A 20282-nucleotide genomic window follows, 5' to 3' on the forward strand; every position below is an offset into this window, starting at 1 on the left:
TATTTTCTATTCTAGGACACAAAATAGACAAAAAACAAAAACAAAAAACACATAATCTCAAATAGTGATAAGCATTTTGAAGAAAATTATATAGGACAGCGGGGTAGAGAATGACCAGGCCTACCATAGCTAGGGTGGTCAAGGAAGGCCTCTCTTGAGTTTGAGGTAAGAGCTGAATGAGCATGGCAGAGAGAAACAGTTAACGTGGATACTTTCTTTCTTTCTCCCTGGCACCAGACTGTTTCGAAGTCTCCATACCTCCGTTTACCCTAACATGTCATGAACATATAAAACCTCTTATTATGTTACAGGCAAAAATCTGAGGTTCACAGATTAGTAGGGCAAGTAGCTGATTCCGAAGTGTGTATTTGCCTTTATGATACTGGATACACACTGGTGTTAACAAGGAGAACGATGTACGTAGCAGAGGTTCGGAGATTACTGGACATGTTGGCTCCAACTTGAGTTTATTCTGGCAGGCTCTAGGTAGAGAGGCTCAGAAAACCTGCGTCCATCCTTCCCATCTTTCCTCCCATTTCCGAAACCATGGTCCCGGCTTCGAGTCCAGAAAAAAGGAATAAGTAGACAGAACTCCCAAAGGACAGCTTTCCTGGCTGACCAAGATGTAAACAGTTTACGTGATGATTTCCAAGCAAGCGCAAAAGTACAGGTGCAAAAGAAGACGGCGGACACCTAACTTCCCCTGCGGCCACGCCCTCCCCTCTTTGGGGGTCTGGGTCCCTGGGAGGGAAGGCCTCCTTATTGGTGTTCAACGCGTTACGTCACTTCCGCTGCTTCACGGCAGGCGTCGCTAAATGACGCCGCCGTTTCCGCGTCACTGAGGCAGCCTGTGGCGGCGAAGATATCAGTGTTCGCTGATGTACGGTCTATGGAGTCAGTCGGTGTCGGTGGCGGCGCAGAGGCAGGAGGCGGTGTCCGAGTAGGGGCCTCTGCCCCGCCAGGATGTTACCAGGCTTGGCCGCCGCCGTCGCGGCCCACAGATGTAGCTGGTCCTCCTTGTGCCGGCTCCGTCTGCGATGCAGGGCGGCGGCCCGTGGCCCCAGCGACCGCCAGGGTGAGTGTCCCGCGCTGGCCGCTGGCTCCGTAGAAGCCGAATTGGAGGGCCAGGATGGGTTCGGCGCCTCGCCTGGGGCAGGTCCCCCGCTTGCCTTTCGCCAACCTCAGAACCTTCCTTTCCGGCCTCCGCCTTTCCAGTTCACCCTGCGCAGTCCCGCGGGTGTCCTGACAGGTCTCCCTGACTCTGATGCCTCCTGCAGCCCTAGCATGCCCCCCGCGGGAACTTGTGGGCATCTCGCGGGCCGGATTGAACCTCTGAAGCCTACTGCTTTTTACCAAAGAAAATGTTAATTGAGCATCGCGGTGTCCCGCGGTGACTCACCTCCGCGGTTGGATATGCGGACTCCGCAAAGTTCCAGGGTCTTTGGAGCTTTCCAGTGCACCTTCATTTATTTAATCCTAGGTTGAGATTTTCTTGGCCTGTTCTTTTTCTTATACTCCCAACTTATTTTCTTAAATTTTCTAAAAGGAAGGAGGAGTGCTACTCAATACGGATCTTTCGGAAGAAGTACGAAAGTATCCGACGATCATTGAATGAACCCAGTTTGGGGCCGAAAAACAAAGGAACTCTTCAGTTCGGCTGAGCAGTCTTTTTGGTGAAAAGGTGTCAGTTGTAACCCAGAAAAAAAGGTGGTTGAAGAGAATTTTCATCTCTTTCAACATTCTTTTCTGACTCAAATTTAAATGGTTTAAGAGTTTCCAAAATAACATTGAACTTCTAATCAGGCTTACCTTCCTTTTTGCCGTAGCTTGACACACATTGCTTGACACTGAGAACTGATAGGAACTCTGAGGGAGAAGACAGAACTAAGTCCACCCTTAATCTAATCCCTCCATTCTTAGGATGCAGAGAGTATTTACCGAAACATTCATGTTTGAAGCCATGCGTGGTGGTGCGCTCCTGTAGTCCAGCTACTGGGGAGGCTGAGGCAGGCAGATCTTTTGAGCCCAGTAGTTCTAGGCTAGCCTGGGCAATATAGTGAGACCTGTCTCTAAAAACATATCATGTTTGAAAAAACCCGTAGCATGTTTGTGACCTCCTGAAAGAAGTTGGAAATTGCAGTCATTCGAGATTTTATGTAATATAAGCTATAATAACTGTGCTGTGCATATAAATTAGAATATATTCGTATCTTTTATTTGCAATAAATGTAAAAGCTGACTCTTAAAATTTCAAACGGATAAATTTTAACAGCACTATTCCCAGGGTTTTTTGGTAGTGATAGAAAAGTCTAACTGTTGAGTTTTTCCATATTGGCAACTTCTCTTGTGGACAAAATGAATCGTCGGCTGGGTGCAGTGGCTCATGCTTGTAATCCTCAGGAGGATTGTAAACCTTAGCACGCTGAGGTGGGTGGATCGCTTCAGCCCAGGAGTTCAGACCAGCCCGGGCAACATGGCAAAACCGCCTCTCTACAGAAAATTAGCCTGGTTTGGTGACACGTGCCTGTAATCCTAGCCTGTACTCAGGAGGCAGAGGTGGGAGGATCGCTTGAGCCCAGGAAGTTGAGGCTGCAGTGAGCCTTAAGCATGCCTGTGCACTCTAGCCTGGGTGACAGAGTGAGACCCTGTCTCAAAAAAAAAAAAAAAAAAAAAAAAAGAAAGAAAAATAAAAATGAATAATCTCCAGAATGCCCAAGTAAGTTTTTAGCACAGTTGTTTCTATTGACCAAGCAATTTTGGCATTTTACACTGAAATTACAGTGGCTGTTAAATTTAGTGTAAACTGCCCTTTAAGTGTTGACAAAAAGGAGTAGAAACAGTGTAATTTGTAATCCCTCTTCTGTGTAGCCGTCATCATGTTGAAAATTATGTATTCTTTGTCTCATCTGTCTGTGAAACACAGATAATTATTACCTATCTTAGTGGTCAAAATGACTTTGCAAAGTTGTTTGGAATGTTTATTACTACAAAAAATTAAAATGTTTTTTCACACTTAAAAATGCTTAGTAGGGGCCGGGCGTGGTGGCTCAAGCCTGTAATCCCAGCACTTTGGGAGGCCGAGACGGGCGGATCACGAGGTCAGGAGATCGAGACCATCCTGGCTAACACGGTGAAACCCCGTCTCTACTAAAAATACAAAAAAAACTAGCCGGGCGAGGTGGCGGACGCCTGTAGTCCCAGCTACTCGGGAGGCTGAGGCAGGAGAATGGCGTAAACCCGGGAGGCGGAGCTTGCAGTGAGCTGAGATCTGGCCACTGCACTCCAGTCCGGGCGACAGAGCGAGACTCCGCCTCAAAAAAAAAAAAAAAAAAAAAAAAAATGCTTAGTAGGTTTTTAAAAGTAACTTTGTGAAGCATTTCTTAAAAGGGCAACCATTATTATGGCAAAATTTAAAAATCATTTAGAAAAAGAGTACTATTTAAATTGGATGCATGTGAGAAGACTATTTGAAGAACTTTTGGAGAAAGAAAATCTAAAAACAGATGTTTTTATTTGTCTAGAAGTAAGGTTTAGTTTATGCTTCTAAAATGCCTGTGGCTGGGAAAAACTTATAAAGCATAAGAAGAGGAGGAAACCTTGAGGGATTGCTTGAATACTTAAAAATGAGAAATGCCTTTAAAGGCAAAATAGAAACTGTCTAAAAGAAATATGAGAGCCCTGTTTGTAATTTTGAGTTGTCTGATAGCCATAATAAAAAAATTAAAGATTAATTTTAATATATTCTAGATTTAATTTCAATAATGAAAATATATTTTAATAATAAAATTAAAATTTAATACTATTTTATCAAGTATATTCAAAATATTTCAGCATGTAATCAATATCCAAATTATTGAAGTATTTTACATCGTCTTTTTATACTGTCTTTAAAACCCAGTGAGGTTTTTTTTTTTTAAATTCTTTTTTTTTTGGCTTTTTTTTTTTAAATTATACTCTAAGTTCTAGGGTACATGTGCACAACGTGCAGGTTTGTTACATATGTATACATGTGCCATGTTGTTGTGCTGCACCCTCAACTCGTCATTTACATTAGGTATATCCCCCAATGCCATCCCTTCCCTCTCCTCCCACCCCATGACAGGCCCCCGTGTGTCATGTTCCCCTTCCTGTGTTCAAGTGTTCTTATTGTTCAGTTCCCACCTATGAGTGAGAACATGCAGTGTTTGGTTTTCTGTTCTTGTGATAGTTTGCTGAGAATGATGGTTTCCAGCTTCATCCATGTCCCTACAAAGGATATGAACTCATCCTTTCTTATGGCTGCATAGTATTCCATGGTGTATATGTGCCATATTTTCTTAATCCAGTCTGTCATTGATGGACATTTGAAAACCCAGTGAGTGTTTTACACTTACAGCACATCACAGTTCAGACTAACCACATTGTAAGTGCTCAGTAAACAGTGACTACTCAATTAGATAGTGTAGAGTTAGTATCTTTAAGTTATAAAGAATTTTTACAAACCAGTATACATTCCAGTAGGAAAATGGACAAAGGAATTGAATACGAAGTTCATAAAGTTGTTCAAGTGGTCAATAAAAATGCAAAAATGTTCCATACTTACTAAAAAACAGAGACTTTAAAGGGTTTTACTTCTCACTGCCTATCGCATTTTTGCCGAATTTTTCATAATGATAATACCCCATATTGAGGGTGTGGGAAAACAGGAACTCTCTTAACTACTGATTGAAAACTTAAAAGGTTTATGCCCTCTGACCTAACAGTTTTTACTCAAAAGGATTTACTTTAAAGAAATAATCAGATACATATTAAAATGTTTGCAGAAGTTTATTATAGTAATAAATTGGTAGTTTATAGTTATGGAGAGTTGGAAACTGAAATATATTATGATACATTTATTATGGGCTGGTGATATTTACAACCATTTTTTAAAAACTTATAATTCAGGGCTGGGTATGGTGGCTCATTCCTGTAATCCCAGCACTTTGGGAGGCCGAGGTGGGTGGATCACCTGAGGTCAGGGAGTTCGAGACCAGCCTGGCCAACATGGTGAAACCCCATCTCTACCAAAAATTTAAAAATTAGCTGGGCGTGGTGGCGGGCACCTGTAATCCCAGCTACTTGGGAGACCGAGGCAGAAGAATCACTTGAACCCAGGAGGCGGAGGTTGCCGTGAGCTGAGATTGCGCCACTGCACTCCAGCCTGGGTGACAAGAGTGAAACTCCATCTCAAAAAATAAAAATAAAAAAAGAGGTTATAATTCAGAATAATAGTGACATGGAAAGTACTCTTGTGTTACTAGGTAAAAACTGTAGAAAAATACAGTAAAAATATATACTGTGATATTAACAGTGAGTTTTCATGTCTAAAATTTTTTAATTTGTGTTTTACAAATGATCTACAGTAGACATATACTTCTAAAGAATAAAAATGTTACTTAGTTTCTGTAGTAAGTATATCCTTTTTTGTAAAAAGTTCTTTGGGTTAGGATAGAGCACATATTTCTTTTTTTCATGTATTTACAGCTGGCCTCATTTGGCAAACATTTGAGAGGGGAAGACACTTAAGTATACTAGATGAACACTGAAATTAATAAAAGTCTAATTTTTAAATAGAAAATAGAAATCAAACATACTCTTATTATTGTCTCTAATCTGCTGGTATTTATTTATTTTTATTTATTTATTTATTTATTTATTTTTATTATACTTTAAGTTCTAGGGTACATGTGCATAACGTGCAGGTTTGTTACATATGTATACTTGTGCCATGTTGGTGTGCATAAGAAAAGTAGACTGAGACTTTAACTTTTATCCCCAGCAGAGGTCCCTCCTCCTCCTCAAACTCTTTAAATAACTGAGAGTATTGACAGTTATAAAAGACCAGCATGGCCAACATGGTAAAAGCTCATCTCTACTGAAAATACAAAAATTAGCTGGGCATGGTGGTGGGCACCTGTAATGACAGCTACTTGGGAGGCTGAGGCAAGAGAATTGCTTGAACCCAGGAGGCGGAGGCTGCAGTAAGCCGAGGTCGCGCCGTTGTACTCCAGCCTGGGCAACAAGAGCAAAACTCCGTCTCAAAAAAAAAAAAAAAAAAAAAGCAAACAAACAAACAGACCATTTGGGCAGGCCGACAGAAAGATTCTATGCAGATCAAGTTCATTATAGAATTTATTGTACTTAAAATGAAGCTAACTGTAGTATGTGCCTCCTAGAGTTGTTGTGAATGAGAATCAGCATTGGATGCCAGGCGTTATCATTGCTAATAGTGTAGTGCTGAACAAGGTAGTTGGTTTCCACCTTTCTTCCACCAGAAGTAAATATATTTAAAGTGCCACAGAAGAGACAGGACGATGGGCTAGAAAGTAGCCAGGACAGGCTAGTTCATTAGATAACATGGCCTGGGACTCCAACTTTTCTGAGGCGATGACTGAGCCTAGGCATGAAAAATGAAAATGAGCAAGCCATGTGAAGGTCTGGGAGAAAGAGCAATTTGGGAAGAATAAAGAGGAACTGTAAAGATCAGACCAGTATGTATATATGTATGTATTTTTGAGAAAGGGTCTTGCTCTGTCACCCAGGCTAGAGTGCACTGGCACGATCACAGCTCACTGCAGCCTTGACTGCCCGGGCTCCAGTGATCCTCCCACGTCAGCTTTCTGAGTAGCTGGGACCACAGGCTAACGCTACCATGCCCAGCTAATTTTTGTATTTTTGTTACAGACTGGGTTTCACCATGTTACCCAGGCTGGTCTTGAACTCCTGAGCTCAAGCATTCCACCCATCTCGGCCTCCCAAAGTGCTGGGATTACAGGTGTGTCACTGCGACTGGCCCAGACAAATAGTTTTAAGGAGCAGAAAGAAACCTGTTGTGTCTAGGGTATGGTGGGGTGGTATGAAAATAAAATTGAGTTTTTTCATTTTTTGTTTTTTTTTGAGATGGAGTTTCGCTCTTGTTGCCCAAGCTGGAGTGCAGTGGCGGATCTCGGCTCACTGCAACCTCCGCCTCCTGGGTTCAAGTGATTCTCCTGCCTCAGCCTCCCGAGTAGCTGGGATTACAGGTGTTAGCCACCATGCCTGGCTGATTTTTGTATTTTTAGTAGAGACGGGATTTCACCATGTTGGTCAGGTTGGTCTTGAACTCCTGACCTCAGGTGATCTGTCTGCCTTGGCCTCCCAAAGTCCTGGGATTACAGGCATGAGCCACTGCACCTGGTGGAAATTTGAGTATTTTAAGCCATAGGCTTAGAAAAAGAGGAGTGTTTTTAAAATATCACTCTTGGCCAGGCATGGTGGCTCATGCCTGTAATCCCAGCAAAATTTGGGAGGCCAAGGTAGGTAGATCACTTGAGTTCAGGAGTTTGGGGCAACATGGCAAAATCCCATCTCTACAAAAAAAAAAAAAAATTTAGCCAGGTAGGGTGGCATGCACCTGTGGTCCCAGCTACTCAGGAGGCTGAGGTAGGGAAGACCACCTGAGGCCGGGGAGGTTGAGGCTGCAGTGAACCATGATTGCACCACTGCCCCAGCCTGGGTGACAGAGCGACACCCTGTCTCAGAAAAACACAGCTGGATGCGGTGGCTCACACCTGTAATCCCAGCACTTTGGGAGGCCAAGGAGGGTGGATCACCTGAGGTTAGGAGTTCAAGACCAGTCTGGCCCACATGGTGAAACCCCATCTCTGCTAAAAATACAAAAATTAGTCAGGCGTGGTGGCACATGCCTGTAATCCCAGCTACTCGGGAGGCTGAGGTGGGAGAATCGCTTGAACTCGGGAGGTAGAGGTTGCAGTGAGTTGAGATCATGCCACTACCCTCCAGCCTGGATGACGGAGTGAGACGCTATCTCAAAAATAAATAAAAATGGAAAAAAAATAGAATTAAGCAAGGCAGTAGAGATGTATGTCAAGATGCAGTCCAGGAAGTTGTCGTCATCTATTGTTTCCTAACTCAAAAAGAGATTTTCTGTTTTTTACTCTGGTCTGGAGAAAAGTTACATCAGCAGTGATCTTCTAGACTGAGCTACTCCATCCAGATCACACTTTTGCTTGCTACGTGATTAAGGATAAAAAGGATTTTCCTTTAGTTTTGGCTAGCTGAAAGGATTAAAGTAAACCAGAGATAGTCAATCTGTTAATGGTAGACTGTATTACAAATTGTGATGATGATATTAATAAGACCTTGATGAAGTTTCAGATGATTTAGCAATTGATATATTCTTAGGTTTTTTTTTATTATTATGGGCATTTTTTTAAATACAGGAAAGTATAAGGTATAAAGTAAAAACTATACATAATCCAGATATTTCACCACATTTTTAGTAGTTGAAATCATACTGTACAAGTCTCCTGCTTTTTTTCATGCAACATTATAGCATGAGTGTTTTTCCTTGTTATTAAAAGTTTTTAATGAATACATAATAAAAGTATAGGGACCTGCAGTAACTTAATCATTGTTCTATTAGGGAACATTTGAGTTGTTTCTGTTTTTTCCTGCGATGAATAAAACTATGAGGAACAATTTTTGTGTTCTATATTATGTATTTTAAATTCATACTTAATAACTTCTTTAAAAGGTTATATAACCTCTTAGTAACCTCTTTAACAGCTGTTTAGCTTTCATATATCACTGCCTTAGAAATTTTGGAAAATAATTACTGAAATAGTCTCTTAAGTAAGGAGATTGAAATCTGGAAGACAGGCTGCAAGCTTGACTTTGTCTCTGAAGTTAGCCGGAAATAAACTCACATTGCAAGAAATCTTTTTGTTTATTTTTAGTTGTTGTTGCGGAAGCAACACATACAGTAGACTGAGTTGTCAGTTTTTGTGAGAGAAAAGGAGTGTCTTTTTGTTGTTATTCGTAGCCTAAAAATGATGATCAGATTTTCTCTGGAAGCCAGAGTAAGTGGTAGGTGACAAACCAGATTGGATAGAGAGGACAAGTAGTGATCACTGGCAGTGGCCGTTAGGTCATTAGCTACAAAGGCCATGAGAATAAAATAAACACAGAGAAGTGTGGCTGTTCTGAATAGACTGATGATAGGATACCAGGAGCTCTGCAGTCTTGAAGACATAGCCCGTATTTACACAGTTCTGGTCCAGGCCAGTAGAATAGTAAGTGCCAGGGTAAAGACTTCCATATGTAGGTTGTTTAGAAGTTTCCTTGAAAAAAGAGTATCAGTGGTGGGTAATATTTTTCATTCTGTCTCTCTGCTTACTAGAATTAATGAATTCAGTAATTCTTTTTTTGTTGTTGTTTTTTTTTTGTTTTGTTTTGAGATGGAGTCTTACACTGTCACCCGGGCTGGAATAGAATGGCACGATCTTGGCTCACTGCAACCTCTGCCTCCCGGGTTCAAGCAATTCTCCTGCCTCAGCCTTCTGCATAGCTGGGATTATAGGCGCCCACCACCACATCTGGCTTATTTTTTGTATTTTTAGTAGAGACGGGGTTTCACTATGTTGGCCAGGCTGATCTGAAACGCCTGACCTTGTGATACACCCACCTTGGCCTCCTAAAGTGCTGGGATTACAGGCGTGAGCCACTGCACCCTGCGGAATTTAGTAATTCTTTAACCAGTGGTTGTGTTTCTATTGCTATGTGTTAGGTATTATATTTGTTTTATTGAGTTAAATGTGCTCTAGTATAGTTGTTATAATATACAGTGTTAAAGGTGGTAAATGTATGTGCCATTTTCTGTCTCGTATTAATGCCAGATGTGTACTTCTAAAGTTGCTAATACCTGAATTTCTACTGGTGTTAAAAATTAAGGACTTTTCAAAACAGCCAGCAAGAAAGCTTTCAAAGATTATGAGGATAGTGTCAAAAGCACTTGGGAGTCAATTTTTAAGAGACCTCTACTGGCCCAAAATAGAACAGTTTGAGCATTATTAGTCAGGATGATGACTAAACTAGATTGAAAAATGCCAAGTAATGTTTAAATTTATGAAGTTTTAATGATATACACACAAATTAAAAATGTGTCACTATTACAGGACCTTGGGTAATTAATGTATTATTTTGAGAACTGGTAAATAAAGGGAAAGAAGCATTTAGTCTGACTTTCCTATATGAACTACTTTTCTGAATAACCAATAAATGACGGATATTTTCTCTTTGTAGAAGTATTCTGAGTAGTAAATGAAGGAGTAATAAAATTAGTATTGTTTTGTAACCACCTAATGAATAAATGATTCTAGGCATTGAAGAACAGTAGACATTATCATCCCAAATAAATCAACCAGTTACTGTGTGGTTCCTGATAAAAAAACTCATCACCACTTAACAAAGTAGTGTTGACCTAATAAAAAGAGCCTGAAGTTAGATAAAGCCTTTACAGCCATTGATTTATAGAACATATAGAAGAATGGGCTAAACAATACCATAGGAATTCAGTCAGCAAAATTCAGCCTGGGAAATCACCAGGACAAAAATTCAGGACAAACAACCTGGCTTTTTCAACATAAAAATTGCAGTTAAACAGAACAAAACAAAACAAAACAAAACAAAAAAAAGCAGACATTCTGTAGCTTAAAAGAGACTTAGGCCGGGCGCGGTGGCTCAAGCCTGTAATCCCAGCACTTTGGGAGGCCGAGACGGGTGGATCACGAGGTCAGGAGATCGAGACCATCCTGGCTAACACGGTGAAACCTCGTCTCTACTAAAAAATACAAAAAACTAGCCGGGTGAGGTGGCAGGCGCCTGTAGTCCCAGCTACTCAGAAGGCTGAGGCAGGAGAATGGCGTGAACCCGGGAGGCGGAGCTTGCAGTGAGCTGAGATCTGGCCACTGCACTCCAGCCTGGGCGACAGAGCGAGACTCCGTCTCAAAAAAAAAAAAAAAAAAGAGACTTAAAAGACATCTCAATTAGTCCCAATATGTAAACTTGTCTGAATCTATTCACGTAGACACTGGAAAAAAATTATAACATTTGTAACAACTGGAAATTTGAAATTGAGAATATTTGATGATATTAAGGATTTTAAAAAAATTTCTGCTAATGGTGTTATGGTTCTTTTAAAGTTTTTGTCTCTTATAAATACATACTGACATATTTATGGATGAAATTATGTCTGAGATTTGCTTCAAATTAATATTGGTGCAGGTAGAGAGGAGATGAAATTGACCATGAGTTGATCATTGTTGAAAGTAGGCAATGAGTACATGGCAGTTTATTGTGCTGATTTTTCTGCCTTTGCATATGTTTGAGATTTTCTGTAACGTTTTAGAAACAAAGGAGAACGTTGCAAAAAATCTAGCATCAAGTCATGGAAATGGGTCATCTTCCAAGGAAGGACTTTTAAACTGTGGAGTAATCCCTCTTTAAACATCTTAGCACAAATTCTATGAAAGTATTTCATCAGTGTGTGAAAAAAAAAGTGGCATGTTGTCTATGTCAGGTAATAATTACAGAAGATATTTTGAATAGGGCTGAACAGTCGGAACACCAGTGGCCAGGATGAAGAAGATGCTTTTCTGGAGTGTGTTTCCTATGAAAATCTGCTTTAGCCCATATTTACTAATTATTTTTGCTAGTAGGCAGCATATTTTAATGTGTAGGAATCTTCTGTTATATTTGCTTTACTGACCCTTTAAAAAATAGACACAAATGACCAAAAACATTCTAGGCCTTCAACAGTTTCCCAAATAAGTAAAAGAATCAGTTGACATCAGAAACTTTTTCAAGGAAGTAAGTTCTAGGCCTGAAACTTGAGTGAATACTTATGTTCCCTTATGCCCTTTGTGCTCTTCATATTATCTTCAACATTAATAATTTATGTTCCTGATGAATTCTCTGAGCCATTAAGAAATGGCTTTTTTTTCAGAATGCATATATCTGCACACACAATACATGAATTAACATTTTTGGAAGATCATTATTAAGCAGTTAAAAAAGTTTCAACTCTTAAATGCTCAACCCTCCATCCTTGGAAAAACTTGACTATCTGTAATGATGTAATTTGATTTCACCTAAAACTTTACAAAATATATGAATATTAGCTAGATTGGGTGTTTGGGTTCTTTCAAAAAGAGGAATTCTCAGTACTCATAGTAAAAAATAAAAGAGAAGGAGGGTCACAGGAAAATAGAGACAAATTTGGTTTTCTTGTACTTGGGTAAATTGTGCAATATATTTTCCTTCTGTATTTGAGCCCTTCAAAGCTCACAGTAAACCCAGATGAAGCAGCTGAAGTGCTTTGTAATTAGTCTTCTATTCTTCACTCAATTAAAATTCCCCATATACTGAGGCATCTCACCAAATGTTGATCTAATTATCTGATTAAAAAATCGGTGACAGTATGAATGAATAATATAATTCACTTATTGATTGTGAAATGAAAGAGGAATAAATCTTTAGCTAGTGGAAGAAGGACACAGGATAATTTTGTGTAGGAAGTCTTCCTGACCTTCCCTCCCAGAGTCCTTTATTCTGAAAAGTAATTATACCAAAATTTTTTTAGCTTGCAACTAGCATGCAAAATAAAGGGTATCTATTATGTACTATATACCTTTCAAAATAGCTGACTAGCATAAATATTTTATTTGATTTTTTAATATTTTTAAAAATTTCCAAATAAGTTTACAGGTTAGAGAAAATTAGAATGTTGTCACTAATTTTTCTTTACAAAATGTATTTCCTGTGTACCTAGAAGCAGTGAAACACCTCCTCTGGAGAGGGTGACTTGGCAATTGTGCAGCTGGGAGTTGGTTTGAAATTAAAGTATATATGTTTTTTCTTTTAGAGTGGCAGAATTTAGTGACATTTGGAAGCTTTTCAAACGTGGTTCCCTGTACTCATCCATATATTGGTACACTGAGTCAAGTAAAGTTTTACTCCACAAATGTTCAGAAAGAAGGACAGGGGTCACAAACTCTCAGAGTGGAAAAAGTACCGTCATTTGAAACAGGTATGTATAAATTTTTTAAATGTATTTTTTTCTGTATACTGGAATAGTTTGTGTGAAATTATTTGTTCCCTGAATGTTTGATAGAACTTACTTATAATACTGTCTGGACTGATGTTTTCTTTGTGGGAACTATTAAACCACTTGTTTAATTTCTTTATTTTTTCTGTTTCTTTTTGACTCAGTTTTCTATGAAAAACTATCTACTTATCTACTTAAACTAAATTTTTAATTTATTGGTATAAGGTGTATAATAATATTCCCTGTTTACTCTCAATAGCATATGTAGTTGTGTCCTTTTTTCATTCCTAATATTTGTTTTATTTTCTTGACTAGTCTTCCCAGAGGTTTGTCTTTTATTATTTTTCCAAGTAATTTTTTTTACTTTGAACCATTATATGTTTGTATCCTATATCATCAATTTTTGCTTTTTAATTATAGCCTCCTTGCTGTCTTTTTTTTGTGTTTGTTCTGTCATTATTTTTTTCTCTGTTTTATTGTTTTATAACTTCAACTTTTATTTAGATACAGGAGGGTACATGTGACGGGCTTGTTACATGGGTATTTTGTTTGATGATGAGGTGTGGGGTACACTTGATCTCATCACCCAGATAGTGAGCATAGTACCGAATAGTTTTTCAACCATTGCTGCCCTTTCTCTCTCTGCCTCATCTAGTAGTCCCCAGTACCTATTTTTGCTGTCTTTATGTTCATGTGTACCTAGTGTTTAGTTCCTAGTTATAAGTGAGAATGTGTGGTACTTGGTTTTTTGTTTTCTTTGTTAATTTGCTTAGGATAATGGCCTCTAGCTACATGCATGTTGCTGCAAGGGACATAATTCATTCCTTTTTGTGGCTGCATGGTATTCCATGGTGTGTATGTACCATATATTCTTTATCCAGTACACCATTGATGGACACCTAGGTTGATTCCAAGTCTTTGCAATTGTGAATATTGCTGCAATGAACACCGAGTGCATGTGTCTTTTTGGTAGAATAATTTATTACTTTTTGATATACACTCTCTAATGGGATTGCTGGAGTTCTTTGAGAATCTCCAAACTGCTTTCCACAGTGGCTGAACTAACTTACATTCCCACTAGCAGTGTATTAAGTATTGACTTTTCTCTGCAGCCTCACTAGCATCTCTTGTTTTTTGGTTCTGTTATTCTGTTATTGTCAGTTAGATACTTAGTTTATTAATATTAACCCTTCCTTCCTTTCTGAAATAGACATTTAAGCCATAACACATCCCACAGTTTTGATATATAATATTTTTATTATTTATAATTCTAAATGTATTCTTATTTCTATTGTGATTCTTCTATGACTTTTTAGTTGTTAAAGTATCATTTTAAATTTACAGATAGATGGAATTTTTGTTTATCTTTTTGTATTAAATGTTTTTCACAAACTGTGGTCTGTATTGATTCAGTCTTGAAATTTGTTGAGTGTAACATTTTGGTTTAGCAGTTAGTCAGTTTTTCTAAATGATTTTCCTGTCTTGAAAATAATGTGTATTTTTAATTGCTGGTGTGGTGTTTATACACATCAATTCTTATTTTTAGTGTTCAATACAAATCTTTGTCCAGTTTTAAAAATTCTTTATTACCAAGGGAGATGTTGGAGTATCAGAGTCTCATGGTAGATTTGATGGTCTTTTTTTTATGATTCTGCAAATTTTTGCTTTTTATAATTTGAGGCTGTCATTAGATGCATACATATTTAGAATTATTACATAACACTGATGAATTATACCCTCTATCATTGTGCAGCTACTCTTTTACTTTAGTGACCTCTCCACTACATTTCTTTTGGTTACTATTTTCCCATCCTTTGATTTTAACTGTTTTGTCTTAATACGATCATCTATGTCTTTTAACTGGAAGTTTAGGCAGTTTACATTTACTGTGATCACTGATATAGTTAAACTTATTTCTACCATTTTATCATGTTTCTCTGTGCTGTTTTCTTAAATTCCTTTTTTGCCTTTTTTTTTTCATCATTCCATTATCTCCTCTCCAATATTCTCTTTCTTTCATTTGAAAGTTTCAGACTCTGTGTCTATACTTCAAAGACTAAAGTTAATTGATAAATTTACTTTCCTTCTGAAAAACACAAAAGCTTTAGAGTGCTTTAATTCTGATCGCCTCCTCCAACTTATGTACTGTTTGTTGGCTAATATTTTCTGTCTGTTCTGCTCTTTCTCTGCTATAAAATATACGTTGTTGTTTGCTTAGATTTATTCAGAGTCTTTGTTAGCCACCTTTTCTTATATCTAATCTTTCTGTCTGATGTGCATCCTATAGAAGTTCGTTTAGGTGAGGATCTTTTGTGGGAAAGGCACATTTAAGATGTTACTCAATTGTCTTTTGGCTTCCACTAATTGTTGAGAAGTCAGATGCCTTTGTTTGTGTATCTTTTCTATTTGACAGCATTTTAAAATTTGATTAACTTTAATTTGAAAGTCTTTTTCTTTGGTATAAATGGCAGTTTTATTATGAAGTAACTAGGTATGTATCTCTTTGTATTTATTCTACTTGAGATTTGTTGGGCTTCCTAGATCTGAAGATGGATATTTTTCTACAATTCTGGAATTCTACAGTTCTCTTATTATCCCTTCAGATATTACATCTTCCCGTTTCTGTATTATCTTCTTCTGGAACTTCAGTTAGAAATATGTTACATCATCTTATGTTTTTCATGTCTCTAAACCTCTCTATCATATTTTCTATTTCTTTACCTTTCTGGCCTGCATTCTGTATTATTTCCTCAGGTCTACCAGAATCACTAATTTCCTCTTTAGTTGTCTCAAATATGCTGGTTGATTATGTATGTTGGGTTTTTAACTTAAATGATTATATATATATATGTGCATGTGTGTATATATATGTGTGTGTGTATATAGTGTGTGTGTGTATATATATAGATATAGATATATATATCTATATATATATCTATCTTGAGACCAAGTCTCATTCTGTTGCCCAGGCTGGAGTACAGTGGTGTGATCATGGTTTGCTGCAGCCTCGACCTCATGGGCTCGACCTACCTCAGCCCCCCAAGTAGCTGAGAAAACAGGTGTGTGCTGCCATGCCCAGCTAATTTATTTTTGTATTTTGTAGAGACAAGGTCTCTCTGTGTTGCCCAGGCTGGTCTTGAAGTCCTGGGCTCAAGCAATCCTCCTGCCTCAGCCTTCCAAAATGCTGGCATTACAGGGGTGAGCCACCATACCGGCCATATTTTTCATTTTTAGAAATTGTTTTTTACCTTGCTTGGTTGGTCTTTAATTCTTTGGTTGTATTTTCAGACTTACCTTTTATTAGATACATTAAACATAACTATTTTATATTTTTAACAGAAAATTCTGCTATATGAAATCTTTTTGTTTCTCACTATATGATCCTTTTCTTACCTTTTTTGCTCTTATTCGTGATGTCATAACTGTGTTTTATAACTGTGAGTTGTTCATTTTCCATGATGTTTTTGCATCTTGAAAGTATTTGATGTTTATCTGGACTGAAAATGACTTTCTGCCTGGAAGGATTTGTTTTTGCTTTTATATGCTACTCTCCAGTAGCATTATTGGGACCACATTAAATTCAGTTCTCTGCTTGAGATTTACATTGTGAATTCAGATGTATACTTGTGTTAGGGTTCACTTGTCTGTAGGATTTTCAGAGGAGTAGTTTTTTCTTCCCCACTATTTAACACCAAAATACAGACAGGCCAGTTTCCTTGCTGTTCCCTTCTATGTGTATTATTTATTTCTAGTTCATAGTGATTCCATGGCTGTGGCTTTTTACTTCAGTGTCCCCTGTTAGACTCCTTATCTTGGGCACAACCTAGTCTTATTCTCTGGTCTTCCATGTCCCTTGTAGGTCTGGAGGTAGAAATAAGCTCAAAGAATCCAAGCTTCAATAGAAATCAAGGGAGAGCTGGCTTTGATGTGTTCGTTTATTCTGTAGAGGTTCTACTTTCACTTCATTTTTGCCGTTTTCATATAATTTTTTGCTAGACTAACAATGCATTTAAAAAGATTTTGCTTGAGGTACAATAAAAGGAAGCATTAAAGGAAGTCCTTTATTCATTAATTTACTTAAGAAGTATTTATTGAGCACTTTTTATATGACAGAAAATGAGAATGACTCAGAGCTGATACTAAAGCAGAAAATTAAGCAAACAAATATTGTATTGTAACATTTAGCCCTGTATTCATATGTTCTGCATCTGTGGATTCAGCCAAACAAGGATCAAAGGATTTGGGGGGGAAATGGATGGCTGCATCTGTACTGAACATATGCAGACATTTTTTCTTGTCATTGTTTCCTAAACAATACAATATAACAATGGTTTACTTAGCATTTGCATTGAATTAGGTATTATAAGTTATCTAGAAATGACTTAAAGTACATGGGAGGATGTTCATAGGTTTATATGCAAATACTGTACCATTTTATAAGGTGGACTTGAGCATCCATGGATTTTGGTATCTATAGGGAGGTCCTGGAACCAATCCCCAACAAATACTGAGGGATAACCAGACTGTGATAGGGGAAATTCATTGTGCTGCAGGGGCACATAGGAGAGGCACTTAACCAAGTTTTGAGTGGTTAGGAAAGCTTTCCATAAGGAAATGATACCTACTTGGAGACATGAAAGAAAAGTAGGTATTGGCCAGGTGTGGTGGCTCACACCTGAAATCCTAGCACTTTGGGAGGCCAAGGTGGGTTTGAGACCAGCCTGAGCAAGATGGTGAAACTCTTGTCTCTACAAAAGATACAAAAATTATCTGGGCATTGTGTACACCTGTAGTCCCAGCTACTCAGGAGGTTGAGGTGGGAGGGTCACCTGAGCCTGAGAAGTCAAGGTTGCAGTGAGCCATGATAGTGCCTCTGCACTCTAGCCTGGGCAACAGAGTGAGACCCTGTCTCAAACACACACACACACACACACACACACACACACACACACACACACACACACAAAAGTAGGTATTGGTGTGGTGAATGGTGGAAAAAGGAGGTAAAATTCCTGGAATAGTGAGTAGAGGATTTGGTGGTGTTGGTAGCATTGAAAGTACAAGAGAAGGTAATCCATCTTCCATATTCCTTTTAATTTTTTTTCTACCACTCTCTTGCTTACTCATTATGTGTCAGCCAAAGCAGTCTCCCTTTTTCTCAGCCATGTTCTGAGAAAATGGCAAGAGTCAAGCAGTGGTCAGATCGGACTCTTGTTCAGGAGTTTGGACTTTGTTTTGTAGGTAGTGGGAATAACAGAGTATTATTAATACAAGTAGGGGAGTGCCAAGACCAGCTCGGTCGGAGAGACCCTAACCCAGCGGCACTGGAGGAATTAAAGACCCACACACAGAAATATAAAGGTGTGAAGTGGGAAATCAGGGGTTTCACAGCCTTCAGAGCTGAGAGCCCCGAACAGAGATTTACCCACGTGTTTATTAACAGCAAGCCAGTCATTAGCATTGTTTCTATAGATATTCGATTAACTAAAAGTATCCCTTATGGGAAATGAAGGGATGGACCGAATTAAAGGAGTACGCTGGGCTAGTTAACTGCAGAAGGAGCATGTCCTTAAGGCACAGATCACTGATGCTCTTGTTTGTGGCTTAAGAATGCCTTTAAGTGGTTTTCGCCCTGGGTGGGCCAGGTGTTCCTTGTCCTCATTCCAGTAAACCCACAACCTTCCAGCATGGAGCGTTATGGCCACCATGAACATGTCACAGTGCTGCAGAGATTTTGTTTATGGCCAGTTTTGGGGCCATTTATGGCCAGATTTTGGGGGTCCTGTTCCCAACAGGGGAGATACTTGATCAGATTTAAGGTTTTAGAAAGATAACTAGTTACAAAATGGCAAACATATTGCAAAGGAGGGAGATTGAAAGTAGTAGTACAAATGGAGTTCTGGACTAGGATAATGGTAATGCTTTTTTTTTTTAAAGGAGTAGATGACCTTAAGAGATCTAGGAGCTGAATAATTAGGACTTAGTAATTGAGTCTGGGGGATGAAGAAGGGGGTCAAGCCAAGGGCAGTGCTTGGTTACTGTTTGGCCAATTGTCTAGAGGATTTCAATAATTTCTAAAATTAGGAAATTAGGAGTACCGAGTTGGAGGATATTTTAATGAGATGATGATGATGGCTTGGTTTGGACATCCGAATTATAGATGCCTATGGAAGATCTTAACAGATGATGCAGTGACCAGTAGGCAGTTGGTTATCCAGTGAATCTACTAGTCACTGCATCATCTGTTAAGATGTCACACATCAGGTTGGGCGTGGTGGCTCATGCCTGTAATCTCAGCACTTTGGGAGGCCGAGGTGGGCCAATCACGAGGTCATGAGATGAAGACCATCCTGGCTAACCTGGTGAAACCCCATCTCTACTAAAAATACAAAAAATCAGCCGGGCATGGTGGCAATCACCTATAGTCCTAGCTACTTAGGAGGCTGAGGCAGGAAAATTGCTTGAAACCAGTAGGGAGGGATTGCAGCGAGCTGAGATCGCGCCACTGCACTCTAACCTGGGCGACAAAGCAAGACTCCATCTCAAAAAAAAAAAAAAAAAAAAAAAAAAAAAAAAAGACATCACGCGTCTTAACACAACTAGTATCCTACTTCAAGCCATCATTATCTCTTGTCTGATTTACTGTGGTGATATTCTCCCTGGGATCTCTGTTTCCATTCTTGTTCTTCTGTAGTTCATTTTTCACATAACAAATGTGGTCTTTTTAAAAACATATCATGTCACTTTTTTAATTAAAACTCTCCATTGGCTTCTAGTTACCCATAGAACAAAGTCACGATTGCTAGAATAAAATTAAAATTTATTAATCTGACTCTCAGAGTTCTCTCTAGCTGATCTGGCTTCCATATTCCTCTTTATTTCCTTCTACTACTCTCTTGCTTGTTCATTATGTTTCAGCCAAAGCACTCTCCTTTTGGTTCTGAGAAAATGGCAAGCTTATTGTTATAGGGCCTTTGCTCTAGTTGCTTTCTCTTTCCAAGGTGCCCTTCTTCGCATGGCTTAACCTCTTTCGGTCATTCATATCTCAGTTTAAATGTCACCTCTGCATAGAGACATTTTAAAGTCACTCAACCTAAAGTAGCTACCCAGTAAGTCTTTAATACTACCCTAATTTAATTTTCGGCATAGGTAGCACTTACTCCTGATTGATGTTTTCAATATTTTATTTATTTCCTCATTACCTACATGTTTGCAAGCTCCATGACAACATGAACCTCAGTGCCTTGCTGATAGTAGGGACATAGTAAATATTTATAAGTGAGTGAATGCTTAGTGTTCTAACCTGGAGCTAAAGATTTAGGAGTTTTTACCTATACATACATGGTAACTGAAACCACGGGTCTGTTTGAGACAG

At 38.7% G+C, this 20282-nt stretch overlaps 1 protein-coding gene across 1 annotated transcript in view; it reads left to right on the plus strand.

The window, feature by feature from the left end:
- The first annotated feature begins 784 nt into the window (after window positions 1–784).
- Window positions 785–20282, plus strand: part of SLC30A9 (solute carrier family 30 member 9) — a 106614-nt gene continuing 87116 nt past the window's right edge. The window contains exons 1-2 of the mRNA XM_010384874.2: window positions 785–1075; window positions 12725–12889. Of these exons, the coding sequence (XP_010383176.1) occupies window positions 964–1075; window positions 12725–12889 (277 nt within the window). The 5' untranslated portion in view covers window positions 785–963. The remainder of the gene's footprint in view (window positions 1076–12724; window positions 12890–20282) is intronic.

This window comes from Rhinopithecus roxellana, chromosome 2 (assembly GCF_007565055.1).
Source record: "Rhinopithecus roxellana isolate Shanxi Qingling chromosome 2, ASM756505v1, whole genome shotgun sequence".
NCBI lineage: Eukaryota > Metazoa > Chordata > Mammalia > Primates > Cercopithecidae > Rhinopithecus > Rhinopithecus roxellana.